Source organism: Triturus cristatus, chromosome 8 (assembly GCF_964204655.1).
Source record: "Triturus cristatus chromosome 8, aTriCri1.1, whole genome shotgun sequence".
Taxonomy (NCBI): Eukaryota; Metazoa; Chordata; class Amphibia; order Caudata; family Salamandridae; genus Triturus; species Triturus cristatus.
This window is the reverse complement of record NC_140591.1, coordinates 1,467,738,984-1,467,760,947: the sequence shown is the minus strand read 5'-3', so window position 1 is coordinate 1,467,760,947 and position 21,964 is coordinate 1,467,738,984. Positions and strand designations below refer to the sequence as shown.

At 43.6% G+C, this 21,964-nt stretch overlaps 1 protein-coding gene across 1 annotated transcript in view; it reads left to right on the top strand.

The window, feature by feature from the left end:
* Window positions 1-21,964, top strand: part of MOGAT2 (monoacylglycerol O-acyltransferase 2) — a 341,554-nt gene that overhangs the window by 254,991 nt on the left and 64,599 nt on the right. The window contains exon 3 of the mRNA XM_085623284.1: window positions 11,054-11,258. Within this exon, the coding sequence (XP_085479410.1) occupies window positions 11,054-11,258 (205 nt within the window). The remainder of the gene's footprint in view (window positions 1-11,053; window positions 11,259-21,964) is intronic.

Here is a 21,964-nt window from a genome sequence, read left to right as displayed (position 1 = left end):
GCTTTAATTATGGCAAGGAACCCCTCTGCATAATGCCGTATCTCTGGGGTAGTCCAGAGGCGTCTCCAATAGAGAATCGGGCGCAATCGCGCTCGGTCACTAACTGATCTTCTCCCTAAATCAAGACCAAGCGGGATTAGTGGTGTACTCTGAGGGAGACCCGTGATTCCCAAGAGGAACCTATTCTCCGATATTTGCAAGGGGAGAAGCCTCTCGAAACCCCACAGCTCAGCCCCATATAGGGCAGACCCAATAGCCTTGGCATCATATACTGCCAGGACTGGTTTTATAGGCTTTGATTTAGACTTTTTGTGTTCCACCCGAAGTGCCCCCGAAATCTGTTGATACCTCAGGACCGCCCTTTCTATATGTTGGGACCATTTTAGATTGTTTGCTATCTGCACCCCAAGGTAGGTAAATACAGTAACCACCTCAAGCTCACAATTGTTCAGAAGTATTTTAGGCCGGGGTCTACGTTTTGGTGAGAAGGCCATCAGCTTGGTCTTACCCACATTAACTTCCAGGCCATGTTCCCCACAGAAAAGATCGAAGATGTTTAAAGCTCGCTGCAAGCCAGCCGGAGTTTTGGATAAAATCAGCGTATCGTCGGCGAACATCCGGATCGGAACCCTCAGGCCCGCCAACGAAGGTGCATCGACACTGGCATCCAGCATCCGAGCCACAATTCCGTTAATAAATAGGGAAAAAAGCAGGGGGGCCATAGCACACCCCTGTAGTACTCCGCGTTCAATCGGAAAGTCGGCAGATGATTCACCATTCATACCCCACTGAACTTTGGCGAAGTTACACTCATGCAGCCTCATTATCAGGGTGAGTAACTCAGCCGGAAGGCCTATTTCGCTCAGAACTGCCCAGAGCTTTCTCCTTGGGACCAGGTCGAAGGCAGCCCGCAAGTCGACAAAGGCAACATACAGGCTGCCCTCGCCGAGCACCACCGTCCCCCACTGCAGCAGAGCAAAGCGAAACACCTGGTCGACTGTGCTTGTAGCCCGCCGAAAACCTGCCTGATAAGGGGACAGGGCGTTGTTCTCGTCTACCCAATCCATTAGTAGGTTTACCACCATTCTCCCTACCACTTTTTGGATAGTGGCAATCAAACTTATCGGCCTATAATTGGCCGGGAGGGACCGATCCCCTTTTTTATATATGGTATAATATTTGCTCCCTTCCATAGCTCTGGGACTGCCGTTCCCTTCGCAATAGCGTTTCCCAAAAGGAATACATACCTAACCCACCTCGCCTTATCTTTTATGAAAACATCAGAGGGTATCCCATCTAGACCCGGGGCCCTTCCCCCTTGGGCAGTGCATATTGCAACTTCAGTTTCTTTAGGGGAAAATAAATTCCCAGTGGGGAATACAGCTGAAATTACTTCCACATCCTTAAACTCGGTAGTCTCAGCATATTGGGGTTTGAAATAATCCACCCAGGCACCCTCAGCGACATTATTGTCGGGTTTATTTGGAGTACCACCTCTACCCCACTTGACAATATTCCAGAATAACCTGGAATCCTTAGCCCCCGAGGCCTCCTTTAGTTCTGCCCAATACTTTTCGTCCCATGTTTTTTTTGCTAGCGGTACGCTAACCTTGTAGTGCTTCCTAGCCTCGCTAATCGCTGCCCTGTCCCTATTCCTGATTGCTCTTCCCAAGCTTAACCTGGCTTACCTGCACTGATGATTAAACCACCTAGCTGGTTTGGGTGGTTGTTTCCTATTTATCTTGCGGGACCTCAAGAAATGCGGTTTTAAAAGGGAAGAGAGCTTGTTGTGTATGTACGTTATTTCCCTAGAACCTGGGATTACGGGGTTTGCAGCTTCCATAGCAGCGATTGCAGCATCCACCTCGGAACTTATAAAGTCCATAGATTCTGCATTCGCCAATACACTCGGCCAGTTAAGTCTGCGCATGTCATTGGCCATGGTAGGCATTGGGCCGTCACTTGATTGAGGGTTCCCTGATATGGCCATCCACCAGTTATGGGTCACACAGAGGGGATTGTGATCACTTTCCAGTCTACCCTCGATTTTTATGGCGCATACCAACTGCCACAAATTGAGGCTGCAAAGGACATAGTCTATCCGACTTTGGTTATGACCATTGTCGAATGTACAGGCACCTTCCCTATCGCCCTTCGTCCTCCCATTTAGGGATCTCAACCCATGTTCCAGGCAAATGGCATTCAGTTGTAATATATCTTTCGGGCACCGCTGAACAGGAGCCAGATTTAAAGTCGGAACACCCCATTGCGTATCCTCCTCTTGCCCTAGGGGATCATCCGAACTATCCAATGGTTCGAAAGTCCTATTTAGGTAACCAGCTACTACAACTTTGTTACCCAGGGACTGCGATTCCAAAAAAGTGGACAAAGCCTCTAGAATGGGTGAACTCCCAGTGGTACTGCCCCTGGCGTAGATGTTGTATATATCTATCCCTCCCCACTTTCCTGAGGCTATTCTTAGCATTTGGATGTCCTTACAACCCAGATCCACCACTTTGATTGTTATTTGAAGACATTGCCTTACCCAGATTGTAAGGCCTCCCATCGGTCGACCCCTAGCGCCTCTACTGGCCGGGATTGAAAAATGTAAGTAGCCAGGAAGAAATATAGGGTCGCAAGCCCATGTCTCCTGGAATAAACAAACTTCAAAACCATTGACGAAATCCATCCAGTTTTGGGACATCAGCTTGCTACTCAACCCCGCGATGTTCCATGAAAAAAACTTCCCTAAACTGGGGCCGTCCATGGGTACTGCTCCTACACAGGACGTCCCAGAGTCGTTTGTTAAGATTCCGTCATACCCCTCCCTCTCTTGGATGGTATCCTCAGTGTTGTGATCAACCTCCTGGGTGCCAACAGTGCTAAGTGTAATTAGTTCCTAATTTCCAGAGTCCCCAGAAATTGGAATACACTCCCCACATGTTTCCTCCAAAATCACAGTCTCCCAACCAGTTCTCATTTCATTTGATTCCACGCTTTTAGTCAAAACAGTTAACACAGGCTTCCCACATGTATCCCAACGGGTCATACCTTCCCTACTGTTCGTGGAATAATCGGAATTTGGTCAATAAACCCACCCCGGATCTTTCATCACTTCAAAACGATTGTACGTTGGTCCATTATAAAAGTTACCCCGTTGTAAGGGTACAGTGAAAGGAACAAACCCTGGGGAGGGGAGATTGTTATAGCAACCTAATTCACTGGTCATACCAAATAGAACACCTGTTGGTCTTGGATAAAAGAATGTGAGATCAACAACACCAATTCCACCACTGCTTGTGCCCCAATTTTGCTTCGAAATCAGACGTGCCACCCTAGGATCTTGGAAATTAACAACTATACACTCCCCCCCCCCAAGTGCTTAGGAGTACGACCTATCCAGTCTGTCCTTCTCACTCCAATAATCAGCCCGTCCACTTCCCCGGGCAGTGGTCTATTTGCCTTTAACCAGTGCATTACCTTGTTTTTTAGCATCTGGAAGGATTCTCTTTGCCCGGCCAACAAAGGTGGTACATTAGTGAGGACAGCCACGAAAGGATAAGAATCTGGGGTGAGATTCATAGGCGGTATCCTACGAGGTGCCTTCATCGGGAGGGTGTTAGGCAGGCTAATGGCAGGAGCAGCAGGACAGGATGTTGGAATACTTGGTGGTGGTTGGGAACTATTCAATACAGTGTTATTAGTTTTGGAACTGTCTTTGTTACCCCTAACAGGAACGCCAAGACGAGGTGTTGAAATGCTTAGTGAGGGTTGGGAACCATTAGATACAGGATTGCCACTTTTGGAGCTATCTTTATTACCCAAAGCCACAGTATAAGGCAGCTTGTTTTTTTTAGTGGTATTACTACTTGGACGGTCCGACAAATCTAAATTAGTCATAGGGATTTGTCCCTTCGACTGAGGCCTACTTGCAATGCTGACTACGGGGGGAGGAGGCTCAGCGATGGACACACCATTTGCCTGGCCATTTGGTTTCAGAAGATTGATGCTATCCCCCGTCCTAGGGTGGGACTTGATTAGGGATTTGGTGGAAAAAAAGTTATCTAGAGTAGCCTGCTCGAAATGATCTAACCGATCAGCTAATTTTTTAACTCGTTCCTCAATAGGAGTCAGGAGAGACCTCATCAGCCTCTCCAACTCGAGGAGCAGGGGTGGAGCAGAAGATAAAGTCTCAGCCAATACCATCGCTGGGGGTCATTCATGTTAGATACGGGACTAGCCGGAACAACTCCTTTCTTGACAATCTTAACCCCACCAGAGCCAGCCCCAATAGGCTCGCAGGAAGGGCGCAGGCATATTCCAACCTTCCTTATTTTTTTCGGATGTTTGGGAAGATAGCACTTCTTCGGGGCAGCACTTCTTTTGTTACTTGGTTTAGTTTTAACCATGTGAGTTGACACACTCGGTTGGGCAGTGGTCACCTGCCCTGTAGGTAAACAAGTTGGTATAGTGGACGAGGTAGAAGGCAAAATGGGCACGTCGTGACCCACAGACGAGCCAGCCAACAGCTCTAGTGAAGGGGGAAAAGCATAAGGCGTTTCCAATACAGCTGGCAGGGTTAGGGATGACAGGGGAGGAACCAATGCCGGGAAACCCTGAGGTGGCCGTTTCTCCAAAGGAATTTTAAGGAGTTCAATAGATAACCTACGCTTGGCGTGCCTCTCCGCCAATGCGATCTCTTTGTCAATATCTTGGGTTACCCGACTAAAGTATTTGTCTAGAGGACCCAAGATGGCTGACCCCACCTCGGCCTGAATAGAGATCTGGGCAGTGGTATTTGAAGGAGAAGACATACTTTGCAGCCAACAAGCTTTAAAAAGAACAATACTATATAAGCAAACACCAGAGATCTCTAAATACAGGGAACGTACTGTAACAAGTAGTCAGAAGGCGCAATGTCAAAGAGCGGGCCCAGCCCAGCCTCCTTCAGCCCCTGACGGCCACAGACGGTCCCGCCCTTGTCCTGGGCTTCTCCCGGGACGCTCCCGCGCAGCGGAGGTAAGCACCACTGTTATAGGTCAGACGTGACACGCAGGGGGCGGGGCTGACAGGGAGAGCGGGCCAGGTGTTCTCAATCGGCCAGGCAGGGATCCTGGGAAATGGAGTCCCTGCAGAAACGCTCGCAGCCCTGCCCAAAAGCCCCAGCACAACACAGACTGCACAGCCTCTCCATAGATTCCCCAGCGGCAATTCCGGTGAAGCGGGACTCGCGAAGCGGGTCCGGCGAACAGTGGGCTCAGAGACAGTACAACAGCCCAAGGCCAAGAGTCCAGGAGCAAGGGTCCGTCAGACGCACTTTCTAATCAACATTGGATCATAGCTGTTTCATAGCCTGTCTGACTCATCTTGTCCATTGAGCCTTCACAACTACTTATGGGAGCTCCATCTTTTTAGGAGGTTTTTGCCTGCTGGGTTTTTCCTCCTTGGGGCTCCTTCTGGAAGGCACTTTTCTGCTGGGCACTTACACGTGTCGGTGGCAACATGGCTACTGGAAGGGATCACTCTGACCTCTGGCATACCAATATCTGGACAAGCAAGACGCCAAACTCATTTGGAGGACCCATCAGACGTCTTAGTCATGACAAGGAGAAGGGGGGATGGCACAGAGGGTGAAGGATTGGGTGACTGTAGGCCAGTTAATTTTGTTTTTATATATTTGGGACAGGAAGGAGAAGTTATGTCTCGCTTCTCATTACTCCTCTGCTCCTGTGTAGCAGCTGAAAGCAGGGACAGATGATTTTGAGGGACCATATATAACATAAAAAATATTAGTACAAGTGCATAACAAGATTTTTTCACTTCGGGTCGTGAGTGACATGACAGACAACTTGATCTTCACTCTCATTGTATATTTGATGTCACTTAAAACCCCTTGTTGAAAAACATCCCTGTTATTCACTGTTAACATCTTTATTTCTATATGTAATTCATGGGCTTCCTTGGGAAACCTCTGTTCAAATCTGGGAATTCCCTTCTATGATATAACAACAGTTGATAACCAATGTTTTAACCCATGGTTGCTATGTCATAAAGGCCGTCCAGGCAAACTGACAGGTCTCTCTGAGAGCCTGTCAGCACAGCTCTGGTTGTCTGCTTTTACTGAAAGCGGAAATAACAGCTGCTGGAGGGGAAAGGAAGGCAGGAAAGGTGCTGGGGGATGGTTTAGAATGGCAGGTAAGTAATGTTTTATATTTGGCAGGGGTTTGGAATTTAATAAAATATCTACGTGTCCATGAGCCAGGTTGCTTCATAAATCTACTTGTCCTGTAACAAAATCCACTTGTCCCTTTTGTGCCATGCTATGCAGCGACAAAGTATGGCAGCAATCTCATTATATAAGAGTTCTGAAATAGACTCTCTGATTATGCCAGGGCTCCTTCCATAGTTGGATTTGAATAGTAGCAATTCCCTTATGTTGCCAAATGTCCACAAATATAAATACTGGGGCTAAAGGTAATGGTAAGCAACAGTTCCAGGATTGGAATGTCCTTTCGAGTCTTTGCAAACCTACTAACTTGCATGTTTTAAGGGTTTTCACCAACTCTTCTCTAATATCTTTCCATACTGAGAAAGATTGGATATTTACTCCTGACAATGGAAGACATAAAACTTCTTCCAGGGTTGGGAAAAAGTGGTTTGAGGGAAAGTGAACTTGCAAACACTCAGATTTTCAGATGAGCAAATCTACACCTGCATATTTGCTCATGCTAAAATGCAGTTCACAAATATTTTCTAGGAGTACTATTTCTTGGCCTACTTCTGTAAAGTCTTGTAAATTTACTAAAGTCGTATATCTGCACTTAATCCAGTGACATGGGTACACTGTATTTAATAATTGGGCCCTTAATTAGGTCTGGCGTTAACCATGACCTTTTGTGTTTATTAAAATATTTTCTCTCTCCGTCTGCTGACTAGCTTCTCTGTGAGTGACAGCATTCTGTTCTTCTTCAAGAAGCATATAGACACACAGTCGTTGTTTCCAGTGCCAGGAACTACTGTGCAATGTGTGCTGTGTGCTTTTTGAGATCAAAACTATTTTTGCTTTTGCCAATGTTTGCTATAATGATGAGGGCCTGGCAGCTCCCACACCAATATGGTTTTACAAAAACCATGCCAAAACAAGTCACTCATTGACAAAATCAAAAGGCTGACCAACAATTTCAGACCTACTGGCTTTACCAATGCTTATTTATTTTTGTTTCCCCATAATCTTATTAAAACTGTTTAAACTGATTTTCCATTATGAAAATATTTGGGAAATACTAGCGTGCATCAACACTTTTACTAAATGATGCAGCAAAGTAATGGTACCTACATTTTTGAAGTAGTTTAGCGAAATGTTTTCAACTTTTTTTTTCTGAACATTGTATTTTGAAAGCAAAGAGTTATCAATCTTGCTTTCAAGCTTCTGGAAATATTTGCATCTACTCAGAGAGCATTCTGGGAGCATTATACATAGCCTCATATTGCTAAAAATTGAAAACGTGTGTACACTTTATATACTCTAACCACTGTCAGAAGAGCAGTCTGAGTTTACAACATTTACTTAGAGCACTCACCCTAATAATAAAGCCTTTGCATTAATAAACCATAAATACAAGTTTGGACAGCATTAGCACATGGGCGCAAATATTACCTTAACTGCAGGCAATGCCTTTCCTGGATCCAGAATGTGGTACTGTAAACTGGCAGCCAAAGGGTTTGTGCTGTAGGGGGTTGGGCCTACTTGTCCCAATGGCAAAATACACATGAAAACATGTTGCCCTTGACCCCTAACAATATGTCCCAGGCATTGGGCTATAAGAATTCCACAACCCTGTTTGGGATGAAAACAAGATATTGGGATATTATGTATGGCACGCTATTGTTCCTTTCTCTCCACGGTGCAGATGATTTTGGGGGGCCATACATAACAAAATGATAGATCTGTAACAGTGAGTTTCTGCGATGTTTTTCACTTCAGGGTTCTAAGTGACATTTTAGACAGCTCAAAATTTGCTCTCTGTGCCTTTTTGATGTCACTCAGATTCCCTCAGAGAAGAGCATACCCATAACTCAGTTACCCATGTATAAATCTATAAGTTGTACATGGCTTTCATAGGAAGTCTTTCATGTGAATAACTAGATTGGAATCTGATTATTCACTGAAGTGATATCACAACAGTGGTTATTCAAAATGGTTAACTATTGTTGTGACATCAACCAGAGCAAGTGCTCACGCCCACTTCATGTCATCTATGTGTGGTATTGTGACTATTAGTGTACAAATGTTACTCAATACGGTGACCAATGTGATCAAGGCTCCTAAAGCAAAGCCGAAACACTTAGGGGCAGATTTACAATAACTGGCGCATCCCTGCATATCAGCAGGGATGTGCCAGTTATTGTGCGTCACGGCTCCGCCACCATGGATGCACCGCATTTACAATGCGGCGCACCATTGTGCAAAAATGGACAGAAGCGTGACGCATCTGCTGCCGTAAAGGCGGCCCATTGCTGGAGTTGTGTCGCAAGCGCGACGCAGCTCCAGCAAGGCTCGGGGGTGCCCTATCTTTAAAATGCTGCGTCAATCCTTACGCCTGCTTCAAGCAGGCGCAGGGTTTTGACGCAGCATGGCCTTAAAAGTGGCTGAGTGAAATCTTGTAGATTTCACTCAGCCACTTTTAGGAGGCGTTCCTGCGCCCGAATGCCCCCCCTGCGCCGGAACACCTACATGTGGCACAGGGCTTTACAACGTGAGGCATCTCCCAGATGCGCCACGTTGTAAGTACCCTGCGGCGTAAAAGAGGCGTAAAAGAGGCGCAAGGGGCTTGTAAATCTGCACCTATGTCTCTGTCACATCCATGTTGGTGGAAATAGATCATTTTTTATTGCAACAACTCCTGGAGTGCTGGTGCCTGTTTGTTGTGGAACCCTTCTGTGGGAGATTTGCTGGCATTTAATATGGATTAAACAGACGGTCCTCACCATAATTCTGTCAGATGAATGTTGAGTGCTTAAATGTCATCAGATATGGGTCCATATTACACGTTACACATTATGTATTTTTGATGTTACATATATATTTTTGGGTAGTTCGCTTGAGAAGGCTGTTATCTTCCAAGAGCAGCTAACAGTGTGCACTGACTGAAATTAGTATGTTTAGGCTTTGTTTATCTTTCTTGAATACATTGTTGATAAATCAACAGGCAATGGTGAGTGTCAGTAGATTTAAGAAATTCTGTGGTTTACCGCAGAATCATCTGCATAGTGCACGTGGATCTATTCAGCAAAAACGTGAGCAGTTTTACTGGGATGTAAACATGTGACCTGTAAGTTACTTAAAGCTCTGCAAACGGTGCATTAACGCTCAAAGTTATTTTGGATCAAAACAGTTGACCTGTATTTTATGCACAAATATCTGTAGCAAACGTTTAAACCACTACAGCTATCTTTACAGGATTACAACTGCGACCTGTAGCTTGCACAGGTACTCTGCTGTTGGTACATTGCTTATCATTATTGAACCTTAACCCATTCGCCGCGGGGGTAATTCCCCCACGGCGTGGGGGGAGGGGAAGGGGGCCGTGGCGCCGCGGTGCTCGTGACAAGCCCAACTCGTCATGAGTCACAGTGGAGCTGTGCTCATGACAAGCTGGGCTCGTCACGACCCTGCCCACTGATTAATTCTCCCGCACAGCCGGGGAATCAATCGCGCGTGGGCGGGCCGCGGCCGTTATGATGAGCCCAGCTCGTCATGAGCACAGCTCCACTGTGACTCATGATGAGCATGGAAGAGGTTCAAACTATCTGATACACTCAGATCTCAGAACCATGGTGCCCGTGGATCCTTCTGAATGGCAGAAATAGTTGATAGGATTGCTAAGTATCTTATTGTGCCTGATGAAGCACATTATAGGCAATCTGAAGTTGAGATTTAATTGTCGCTAAGTTTGCCTTTCATGTGTCTAATGCCAACACACTCAGTAAAACTTAGATAGAGTAAATATTGCCTATTAAATAAGAGCTGCTGAACTGTACAACTGTAGCACCACAGGCAATGTACTGTGAAATAAGGACAAATGTATGTGTACACATCTGTTAGCTCAGAACACACATTGGCAAAGATTTATATTCACAATGGTGGTAACAGTAAGAACAAGCACTTGCAAAGCCAATAGGGCTCGGTTTAATGTTCTGACACATGCCACACATTTTCATTAAAGCCCGAAAAATGTAAGAAATAAAAAGCATTAAATATTGAAGTCTCCCTTGACTTCTCTATTCTGTGCTTATGGCAAATAAAGAGTGGATGACAAGGTAGCCTTATTTAGTTTCTATGCAAAAAGGGAACCCTATAATGAAGGTTCCATTATTATCAAACCTTTATTTGCCATGCAAGCAAAAAAGAGATCTGTATTGAAGGAAACAGACATGTCCATGTAGTCAGCCTTTCATTGTGGGTAAGCACCAGTGACACCAATGAGAACAGGTTGGGAGTGAGAAACAGTACAGAGGTTAATGACGGAGTGGAATGTGGGAGGAACAAGTTGGGGTGGTGGTTTGAAACAAAGAGGAAACACAGCATGAAGACGGAAGTTTGGGAGGGTGGAACAAGGGAATTCCAGGTGGAAGAAATGTAAGAGTGAGACTCTAAGGAAAGAGAAAGAAAGGTAGAAGACCCACAGGTGGAGAAATGAAAGGGGAAAGTGGAAGTGGAAATAAGCAACATGAAGACGACAGAGGTCTATAGTTGCACAATAGTCCATCCTGCAGTTCAATGCAAACACTCAATAAGAGGCAAAAAGATACACCCTAACAGTCAATATCATTAGATGAGAGAGCGGTACTCCTCTCAGCAGTGCTAAGAGGTAATAGTAAAAAGTCTCAAGCCGAAGCTTGTAAAAAACAGAGGTTGAATGCAGTGGACTAAAGTATGATAAAGGAAATCTAAAAGTGAAGAAACACCTTTTGTAAACAATCGGAATAGGATGTCATTAAATACAATGAATCAGTTTTCCTTACTGATATCCCTAATTTTGTCTCTTCACAGTTGATCAAGACAGCAGACTTGAACCCCAGCCAGAATTATATACTCGGTTTCCACCCCCATGGGGTACTGGTGGCTGGTGCTTTCATCAACTTCTGCACAGAGGCCACCGGCTTCCAGGAGCTCTACCCAGGACTGACCCCCTACATGCTGATGCTGCCTCTCTGGTTCAGAGTTCCTTTCTTCAGAGACTACGCCATGGCAGGAGGTAAATACCAATGCACACCATGAGCAAGCACTACTGACGTAAGCAAAGAGCTATTAAGGACACACACACGGCTTTCGGAGACATCTACCTTTGTCATATCCTTTGAATTCCGTTAACAATACAGTGGTGTGAAAGATGATTCACAAGAAGGGAAAAAGAGGCAGGAAACACTAATGTCAAATAAATGACTGCATTAGAAGCAAAGATATTCTTCTTGGTTTACATACTACCTGCGAACACTGTTGTGTCAAAGGTTTTTCTCCTTAGCAAAATCTATGCAGAGAAAACATGGCAGCCTTTGTGGGGTGAAAAACAACCATGCATTGCATCCAAGTCCATTGCAAGTTGCAATTGTCATTTCAGTTTGCATGTTGTGAGCCCTTATGAATCTCATAGATATGGGAACGGCAAAGAGTCCTCCCTCTTTCTTACCATTAGCAAGGAAATTTTCAAAATTACCTCTCCCATTGACGGCCGGTACTCATTCCCAGAATGGAAGCTGAGTGAATAACAGCTGCTGGAATCAGTGGGAGCAGACAGCAGTCCCCTGTGTTGAGGCAAGCTTCGGCAGATGCCCGTCTTTCAATGTGCCATATTTTTAGGTCTCGCCTAGGCAGCTCTTGTGCTGTCTCTTCGAGCCATGCTGTATTCAGGATATGGCCATAAAGCTCCACCCACTTTCTGCCCATCTTTTTAATTGGCTCCTGTCCCTGTCCTTTGTAAATGGTGGCTTTTCATTGGTCAATAGGCTTAGTAGTCCCTCCTTAGTACCACCTTGTCTCTTCTTGTAACCACACATGAGGACTCCCCTGTTACATGTATTGTTACTTCCTAGGTTTTAATTACAGCCCCAAGGCAATATTTTCTTCAAAGGCTTCAGGCAAGACACACACTTGGTCCTAAGCTAGGCTAGCAGTGGTTACTTCGCTCACTAGAACATCTCACATCTATATGAGATGTCTATAAATTTCCCTTTATCAGCTCCACACAGAGTACAACCTAATCCAAAATTAATGTAATAATTCTTTTGTCACATTTCAAAGCTACTAATTGTATTTATGGACCAATCCATTTGAATGTACTCATAGTACTGTCTTGAATGCAATACATTATGGGTAGGGTGGATTTATCATATCTTCTGCAGGGTGCAGTACCATATGTGACCAAAAGAGGTCTGCAGTGCTGGTGCTTTGCTCACGAGGGTCCTCTAGGAGCAGCTTGCGGTACTGCACCTAGACATGCAGTGCTGGTGCTCTGCTCACTAGGGACCTCTAGGAGCAGCTTGCGGTACTGCACCTAGACATGCAGTGCTGGTGCCTTGCTCACTAGGGACCTCTAGGAGAAGCTTGCAGTACTGCACCGAGACATCCAGTGCTGGTGCCTTGATCACTAGGGACCTCTAGGAGCAGCTTGCAGTACTGGACTGAGACATGCAATGCTGGTTCCTGGCTCACTAAGCAAGCATTTGCAATGCACTAGGTATCGCATTACTGAAAGTAAGAGCTATTGGTGTTACATTATTATTTGCAATGCCAATACCTCAAACTATCAGTAATGCGAGACCTATTGCATTGCAAATGCTTGTTAAATGGGCTGCAATCCCTTTCTGTGACATTTCTACAAACGTTTTATGCCTGAATTGAGAAGCTAGGAGGTTTTTCTGTCTAGTTGCAGTTTTGCAATTTGGGGAAACTGACCATAGTATTGAATGTACTCAATTAATAATATAAAATAAAAATGTATGTAAATATTCAAAGAGATAGGCGCGCCATTGCATTGCATATACAGGGCATTATACAAGACAATGTACCCCTACATTACATTGAAAGGATATTACATGATATGGAGGAGTTTGGTGACCATGTAGAAGAATGCAGGCAAAGGATGAGTTAATTTATTATGTCACAAAACACGGATGTCACTTGTGGTTTCCTTTTGCCAAATGGTAATAGGTACTGTGTTCTATTTGTATACATTTTTGCACCAATATCCCACCGCAACGCTCCATTAAATATTAGGGCTGTTACTATTTCTAATGCAAGAGCTCTTTTGGGTAAGACATGGTATAAATGTGGACCTTCTACTGTAAAAATGCACTGTACTTTTCCAGCATGTCTTTGCTGTAATTCACTATCAAAAGCAGCTTTGGGGTTTAAAGAATGCAGATAGATTGTTTTTCTCTAGAAGTAGACTTCATCAGTGGGATACTTGAATATACTCCCATATTGTTATGTCCCTTTATCTGGCATGGCTGACTTTTCAATGAAATGAAAAAGACAAGCATAGACAGAAACATCATGTATGGCTTTTATATGACAAAAACTGAAAGCACTGCAAGCACACAGAACACACACATAGGAACAGTTGGCAACTTAACAGGCATACATGCACCCCCATAACAAAATAAAGACAGGCCCGCAGGCTAAACTCGACAGCAGTACAGGATCACATGGTGAAACAGTCAACATTGTAAGTAATAATCTATAGGATGTTGGATACTTTACACATAATTCAACTAATTTATGCATTACAGTTCATCCCTTAGATACCCATACCAGATTGACAGGAAATACCATCTCTGGAAAAAGGGAAAGCTAAACACCCAGGATCAGGAACATCCTCATAACCATAAGCACTGCCCCAATACTGCTCCAATTAAGGAATGAGTTGAAGACACACCTCTGCCCACTAACCAGCCACCTCTCCTATCGCTCATTGACTGTAGGCTTGCCTATGATGCATTACAGTGTCCAGTTGACTTTTTGTCCTGGTTTACGCAATACAGATACCACCTACATATATGCAAGTGACAAGTCAAAGCGGTGGTGTCATGTGTGTCTGTTTTCTCTCTTATCCTTTCCCCTCACTTTGTTTCTACTATTGGCATCATAATATTAATGCATGTGGTCACTGGTGGAGGTAGGGAGAGACAGAAGTGTGCAGCTTCCCATTGGATCCAGCATACAAGGTTAGTGCTTTCTGATACATAGCACATAGTCCAGATCATCTCCACTTAAGCTCTAAACTAAAACGTCTCCATCAGATACCTAACCACCTACACTGTATCTCTTTCGCATAGCCCCCGGACTACATCTCCTTTACTTAGCATCTAAAGCCCATCTCCTTCATTGATTACCTGAACAATGTCTCTTCCACATAGACCTTAGTCCACATCTTCTTCACTTAAAGCCTAAATTACATCTCCCTTACTCGGCCCAGACCACATCACATCCACTTAGCATGTTAATCACACCACCTCCTCTAAGGTGCTAAACTGCATGCCTCCACATAGCACCTTAAACACATCTCTCCACTTAGTCCATAGACCATATTTCCTCCGCTTCACTTACTTAGAGTACAGTAGGTTTTTCTGGCATATTAAAGGATTGTGATGCAGAACCATGATGACTGGGGAGCATTTTATAAACCAACGGCTATGAATGGAAAGCATAGGTTAATCTCAGCCATTGGTAATTGTTGTAGGCTGCATTAAAGTCATTCATTTCCCCCACCCCCCGGGCCACTTCAGAGGCCAGTAAAAGAAAAAACCTCTTATCTGACCTATCTTATTTTTGCAGTAGTAGTCACTTATACTTTACGAAATCCCCAGAGTACAATATCATTTCAAAAACAGCTTACTTTTTCATCTTTTTATTGTTTTCTTTTTTATAACAAAACATTCATATGCTTTCTTTTAGCATGTACTTTATATATAATTTGTTTTCCGAATTGGCAGCAACGAAAATGGGGCGAGCACTTTACAAACCATGAGAATGAACATTTGAGCATTGAACGTCTCCTAACTGGGTTTTTCTGTAGAGGAAAAGACGAAGCCTATCCCTTTGTGGAATCATGTATTCAAACCATCTAGATGGAATCAGAATAGTGCTCTAGAAAGTGCGGCACTCCTTCTTCCTTCTTTCTTCTTTGAAATAGTAAAAAGAACATAAGAATAATCAAATGTCCAACAGATCAGGACATATAATTCTCATTATCTGCTAATTTAATAGAGGAGTTAATTCCTAGAAGTGTCTATTTACATGACGCAAGTTGAAACATGGATCAGGTGCCTTTGGAACTAGAGGGCATCCCACGTCATATTACACATAGAGAACCCCTGCCTATCACCGCTCAGACGATAAAGACATTTCTAAAAATGTACTGGTCCTGATGAAGGAGATGTGAAATTTGTATGTAGTCTCCGAAACGTGCGTAGACCAATAACCATACATCTGGGAGATCCATAGAAGAATCTTATGTCAATGTTCTGACTAAAACACTCCAGGATTTTTCAAGAACTCTACTAACTTTTGGATCATAACCCAAGCAGGATCTCACACCAGATGTGGTTCTCATTTTTAACTAAAACAAACCCTTTTTTGTGGAATGACTGATGGTATGTAAGAGTAGAATGACAGGTGAGAATGATAGTGTGATTGTTTTCCTTGGGGGTTTCTCTCTTATGTCTCTTTAAACTGTTTTGTCTCTCAACTTTATAAATTGTTGTAATTCAATTTAATGTGGAAACATTTTTGTGTAAATGTACAAATTATATATAAAGTACATGCTAAAAGAAAGCATATGAATGTTTTGTTATAAAAAAGAAAACAATAAAAAGATGAAAAGGTAAGCTGTTTTTGAAATGATATTGTACTCTGGGGATTTCGTAAAGTATAAGTGACTACTACTGCAAAAATAAGATAGGTCAGATAAGAGGTTTTTTCTTTTACTTGTTTTTCTCCCCTCCTCTTGGACCTAAAAGCAACTAGGGGAACCCTTTCTCATACACATATACCACTTCAGAGTCCAGGCCATTGCAAATCAGACTTGGTCTTTTCCAGCAGGAACAGTCTTGCCTGAACTGCCAGGTTAGATCTCCTATTAAGGGGTCTCCACAACACCACACTGGATCCTTTGTGCTGGAAGTAGGGGTGGGGTACTGCACTACCCCCAGAATACCCATGCTGGAGTTCCAAAGGAGAATAAGCATTAAAGAGGGCTTTAAATATTGGTTTTATCATGTCAGATTTGCAGTGTGTGTTCTGAGAAACAAGTCAAACGTCTGACTAGTCTTCTTACAAAATTATGGTTATTCTTTTTCATGAAGGTTGGTGTTTACTTTTCTTTCTCAGACTGCAAAGTGAGGGGATTTTGTAAAGCAAGCTGGGAAAATCTTGCTGGTGTGACAAGAAAGACTGTTGTTTGTCGTTTGTCTAACAAACAAGAACATTTAAAAACCTATGAGCAAACTGCACAAATATTTCAAAATAAATAAGCAGTTAGGAAAGCACAAATGAATCACTTTTTGTAATTCTGAAGTGTGGTGGAAAAACAGATTTTAATAAGATTAAAAAAATCAAGACACTTTATTTAGTGATATGCAAATTACAAATAATCTCTTAAACCCAATTTCCACACATTATCTTTTGTGCACTATAACGTTTTATCAGTAAAACTGTATGTCTGTACACATTTATTGATTATTTCAGTGGAAAATATGCTGTCTGTAAATGCCAGTGCACTACCATGCCATGATTTAGCAATATATTTGTGACAGTGTGCTTCCAATGCACCCTTACAACTAACTTGCTGAATGGGCGTGGCTCATTTGCAACACTTGTTCTTTGTATGATGCTTGGATTTTTCTGAATCTCTATAAGTTCAGTGATGTAACAATGATGGCAGCATCCCTATTCTGAAAATTGTTCCAGCACCACTGCACTGGTTTAAGCTTTTGGGGGCTCATCAGTGAAGCTCAGCATGTATTCAATTGCATAGTGAAGACTGTTCACATATCTTATCATACTTGTCACAATTCGGGGCCTCTCAGCTAGAAAAACAAGAAAGTGATGGGTGCCATGCTTGAATATCAGCCGCTGGTAATTACCCAGGTCGCATTACGGTTTATTTTTTTTAACTACAATTCCACTTCAGAAAGAAATCAGCCATATGCAAGCAATACTTCTAATGGGAGGAGTTTAAACCATTCCAACCTGTAAACCACTTTGTTGTTAATTTGTTACAGAGTCACAATTCGGGTTTGCAAACAAATACTGATTAAGTATTTGGAAGGGGCGTCTCCTCAAAATTCCGAATTGGTATGGTATATATTACTGTTTTACAACTGAATTCTGGTTGCAAAATAGTAATACTTTATCACCAGTTTAAAAGTGGTGGTAACCCATTTGCAAGTGAGAAGGGGTCGCCTTGGGACTCTTTCCCCTTTGAGAATGTTAAACAATATTTTTTAAGGGCAGACAGGGGTTTTGAAACGCATCCAGTTTTCTTTTAAGGAAAACAGGCTGTGAAGGAAAGTGCCCCTTTTTGCATGGTTACCCCCCACTTTTTGCCTGACATCTGATGCAACCTGACTTGATGTGCCCTGGGTCACTGCCAATCAGGTTCCCAGGGCCTGTGTTCTTTCCCAAGACTGTACCTTTGTAACTGCAATTGGCACATCCCTGGCCACAGGTAAGCCCCTTGTAAAAGGTACAATGGGTACCAAGGGCATTGTGACCAGGGAAGGCCTCTAAAGGCTGCAGCACCTATTGTGCCACCCTTAGAGGTCCTGCAACTTAACACACACACACACTGCCACTGCAGGCTGCATGTTTTGGTGCAGAGAAAAGTAGAGTCAACATGGAACACATCCCTGTGTGCCATGCCTGCAATCCACTGCCTGGGGCCTAGGTTAGCCATCCCTCTAGCAGGGTGCACTACCCCAAAGGTGAGGGTACAGAGGCATGAGCCCTGTACTCTACAGCGCCTTAGCCAATTCTTAGACATTGTAAATGCAGTACAGCCATAAAGAGTATATGGTCTGGGAGTTGGTCATTATGAACTCCACTGCTCCATAATAGCTTTATTAAGCCTGACCTAACAAGCATTAAAAATGCAATAGGTCTCGTTTTTTATTAATTTAAAGTCATTTGCTTTGTTATATAATACCATTAGCAAAGTAAATGGCTTTAACTTAATCAAAGGCGATACCTATTGCATTTTCAATGCTTGTTAGGTCAGGCTTGACAGTTCAGCTGTTCGATAGTCTTACTGTTACCAGTTCTTTACAGTAAGCAGAGCGGGCTGGGCTCCACCCAAAGGTGTACATCGTTCTCATGTTAGGCAGGGCTCTGTTTTTCGCATAATACTGCATTCTATATAATGCTTGCATTCAACGCCTGCAGGACTATTTTACCATCCCAAGAGTAGTGGGAATCATCACACATTAAGTTTGATAGCTCATGGATGCAAAGCGTGTAAGCAAGCAGTCCTTTTTAGTTGTGGTCATGATGCAACTTTTTCTACCTTCCCAGTGCTTATGCAACCAAACAAATTCATAAATAAAAAAACTTGTGCCTCTATACATACATGGACTTTCGGTCAGTCCATATCATCTATTGGTCTTTTCAACTGTCATTCACTATTTGCTTGCACCTCCCACAACTTAGAGCATGAAGTAATCAGTGGGTAAGCCCTCTTACACTGTGCGGGATGGCACTTGCCTGATCACAAGTACAGATCTGCCTGAAAAAGAAGCAAAAGACACACAAGTGATGGATGGAATTCAGAACAAATCAAAACATTCACCCCCAGTCAATAGATCTGGGTTAAATCCATCGTTATTTTGCTCACTACACCACCCCAGTTTGGACCCAGCATATGCAAAAGAGTCTTGACCCTGCTCCTCATGGGAACTGTCCAACCCAAACTGCCAAGCCAGGTCATCCCTAGACCAGAAACAAGCATCCTGGGACTGGTTTGGGGGCATTACCCCTCATCAGCCAGTCTAGCTTGAATCTAGTGGCACAGTGAGTGGTGGACCCACGTCATACCCGGCACACTTAGGCCGAGAAAACAAAAGACACAAATGATGGGTGGAATGCGGAACAAATCAAAATATTCACCCTCAGTCAAGAGATCTGGGTTAAATCCATCGTTCTTTTACTCACCATGCCACCCCAGTTTAGACCTGGCCATATGCAAATCAGCCTTGATCCTCATGGGAACAGTCCAGCCCGAACTGCCAGGTCAGTTGCACTGAAGTGGACTTCAGTGCAAGGGCTGCTGGGCCAATACTTTAGTTTGCTAATTCTTTTATCTTTCCTTTTTATTGGTAATGTGGTCATCCTTTTTGTCTAAACATTGTCTTAGGATACAGTAATTCAACGTCATTAGAACTTTTTTTGGAGATGTACATTGAAATTAAGAAGAGTTTCTGTATCTATTCTAAGCAAGGCTGTCTGTTCCAAAGCATACATAATGTTCTATTTAAGGTAAATGGAATGTTTGAGTACTAAAAGAACAAATATTAAATTGTTGCAAGCATACGGCTTATGAATTTAGCTGGCAGAGTGCTTTCTTTTTTGTGTGTTTTTTTTCCCCTCACTTTTTATTTTTGTGCCATTATATACATCACCTATATCCTGCTTTGCTTCCTGCATGTTTGGTTCATATTATCACTGCACCTCTTCACACAGTAGCACCTTTTTCAATGATGCTGAATGCTTATTACGTTTGCCTCTGAGGTACACATATATTGTGAGGTTTACATTTAATGTAATTTCATTTATTTTAATAATATCTCTGAGATTTAATAAACCGAAGAGGCTTGGTTTCAACTGACACGTGTTTCGCCCAGTTGGGACGTTGACCATCTTGGTCTTTTTTTAAAAGATTATTTTCCAATCTTCACTGATTTTCATTTTACAAATATTAGAAAGAATATACAATTTTTACTGATATTTTCTATTCCTACTTGTCTTTTTAGGACTGTGTAACTCATTCCGTGTTGCAATGTTCGAGCGGCGCTTTTATGTGTGTGTGTCGCAGTGTTGGTTTGTACATGGAAAGCATCAGTTTTAAGTCAGCGGCCTAGGGTGCACACATGAGAGTGAAGTTTAGGGTTAAGGATATTCACACTCAGACCAATCGGGGCCACCGGAGAACCCCTGGAACTGTGGAACTGTGATAAGATCAGGGCCCTCGAACAGGAAAGGGCCTTGCGATGCGCCTATCGACCTCACTTTCCCAAACCAAACAGCACGAACAAAGAGTTCCCACAAGGCCCATCGGCATTCCACTAAGAACCACAATGAAACACACCCACAGTCACACCCTACCAAGGGGCATATCAACAAGGGGTGGCAATAATATTATCGCTGCTTTAGAGCCCGTTTTCGGGCGGAAAGCGGCGATAATATTACCGGATTATCAACAAGGACACGCTAGCGCGTGTTTCCTTGCAATAGCGCCCCTTGTCAGCACGTCTCCCATCGCATCACTAATGAGATGCAAAGGAGACGTGCCTGATACGACTCCCCTGGGAAAATATCGCTAACCCAGCTTCGTCATATTGACAACGAGGGTTAGCGATATTTAGAATTACGTTAAGTATGCCTTAACGCAGAAATTTAACGTCTGTTAAATTCCTGACTAAGGCATACCTAACATGGGGGGTGGATTATGTGGCTAAGACCACAGGCCCTATCATCTAGGATATCGCCGTTTTCCACCATGGAAAACGGCGATAGTCCCACTATCTCTGGAATTTTTATCACCTCGGTGATGTGCGTTATTGATAACGTGCTAACTGGGCGATAAATTCCAGAGATAGCCGGCGATAAATATGCAAGCGCTAAGCGCGCTTTGCGATATTTATCGCCAGCCCTTGATAATATGCCCCTAAGTTCTTTAGAGCATCTGAGCAAATTAAAAAGCACCACTCGAGTAGTCTTGACTCACAATACTTTTACAGTGAACCTCCAGTGATTCCCCTCATGTGAATTTTAACTTTAAGATGCAATTTGACATGTCTACCAAACAGGCTGTGTTTCTCAGTCTATTCTTGGCTCTAGGCCCCTGCTTTGTAGAACATGTGAGGTATCTAAGGCCCTCTAAGATGCCAGCCCAGTGCCCAACACCAGCCCTCCACTCACTGTTCTGCAGGCGAGGGGGACAGGCAAACATTGGATTCAGACCAATATGCCTTGGAGAAAGCCGTGGTTTAAAAACACAGATTTTATAAAAATCTTCTTTTGATTCTGCATACTGATCCTGTGCCAAGGGAGGAATTCAAAGCATGGGCCTCCTTGACCAGCAAGCGTGAGGCAACTGGTTGCATGCCTGGGATTAGGAAAACTAAGTGCACACAAAAAAAGCCTCCGAACATGAACATACCACACGACTCTGAGGCCAGAAAATTCCTCCCGTGCTTAGACTTCAAGCATCCCTTCATTCAATAGTTGTTCCTCGGACAAGCAGCTCACACACCTAGAGGTAAGAGAGAAACTCCGGCCATAAACACCCATTGGCAAAGCCAATAGGTCTAGCCTATGTGGGAGCTATTGTCTTTGCCATTGACTTTTAGCCATTTTGTACCGAAGCGCAGCTCCTATTCAGCATGGCTAAAAGTTAGTGATGTGGTGTACAGGAGAGTAGATTAAAGTGGTGTAGAGTGGAGAAGAGTAGAGTAACAGAGTTGAAAAGTGGAGAATAGAGTAGTGCAGGGAGGAGAGGCGGAGGTTAAATGGGATAGAGTGGAGTGGCTTGAAGTGGCATGGCGTAGAGTGGCGTAGAGTGGCATAGAGTAGCGTAGAACGGCTTAGAGTGACATAGAATAGAGTGGTATAGTAGAAGTGGACTGGTGTGGAGTGGCATAGAGTGGAGTGGTGTAGAGTAGAATAGAGCAGAGTAGAGTGGAGTAGATT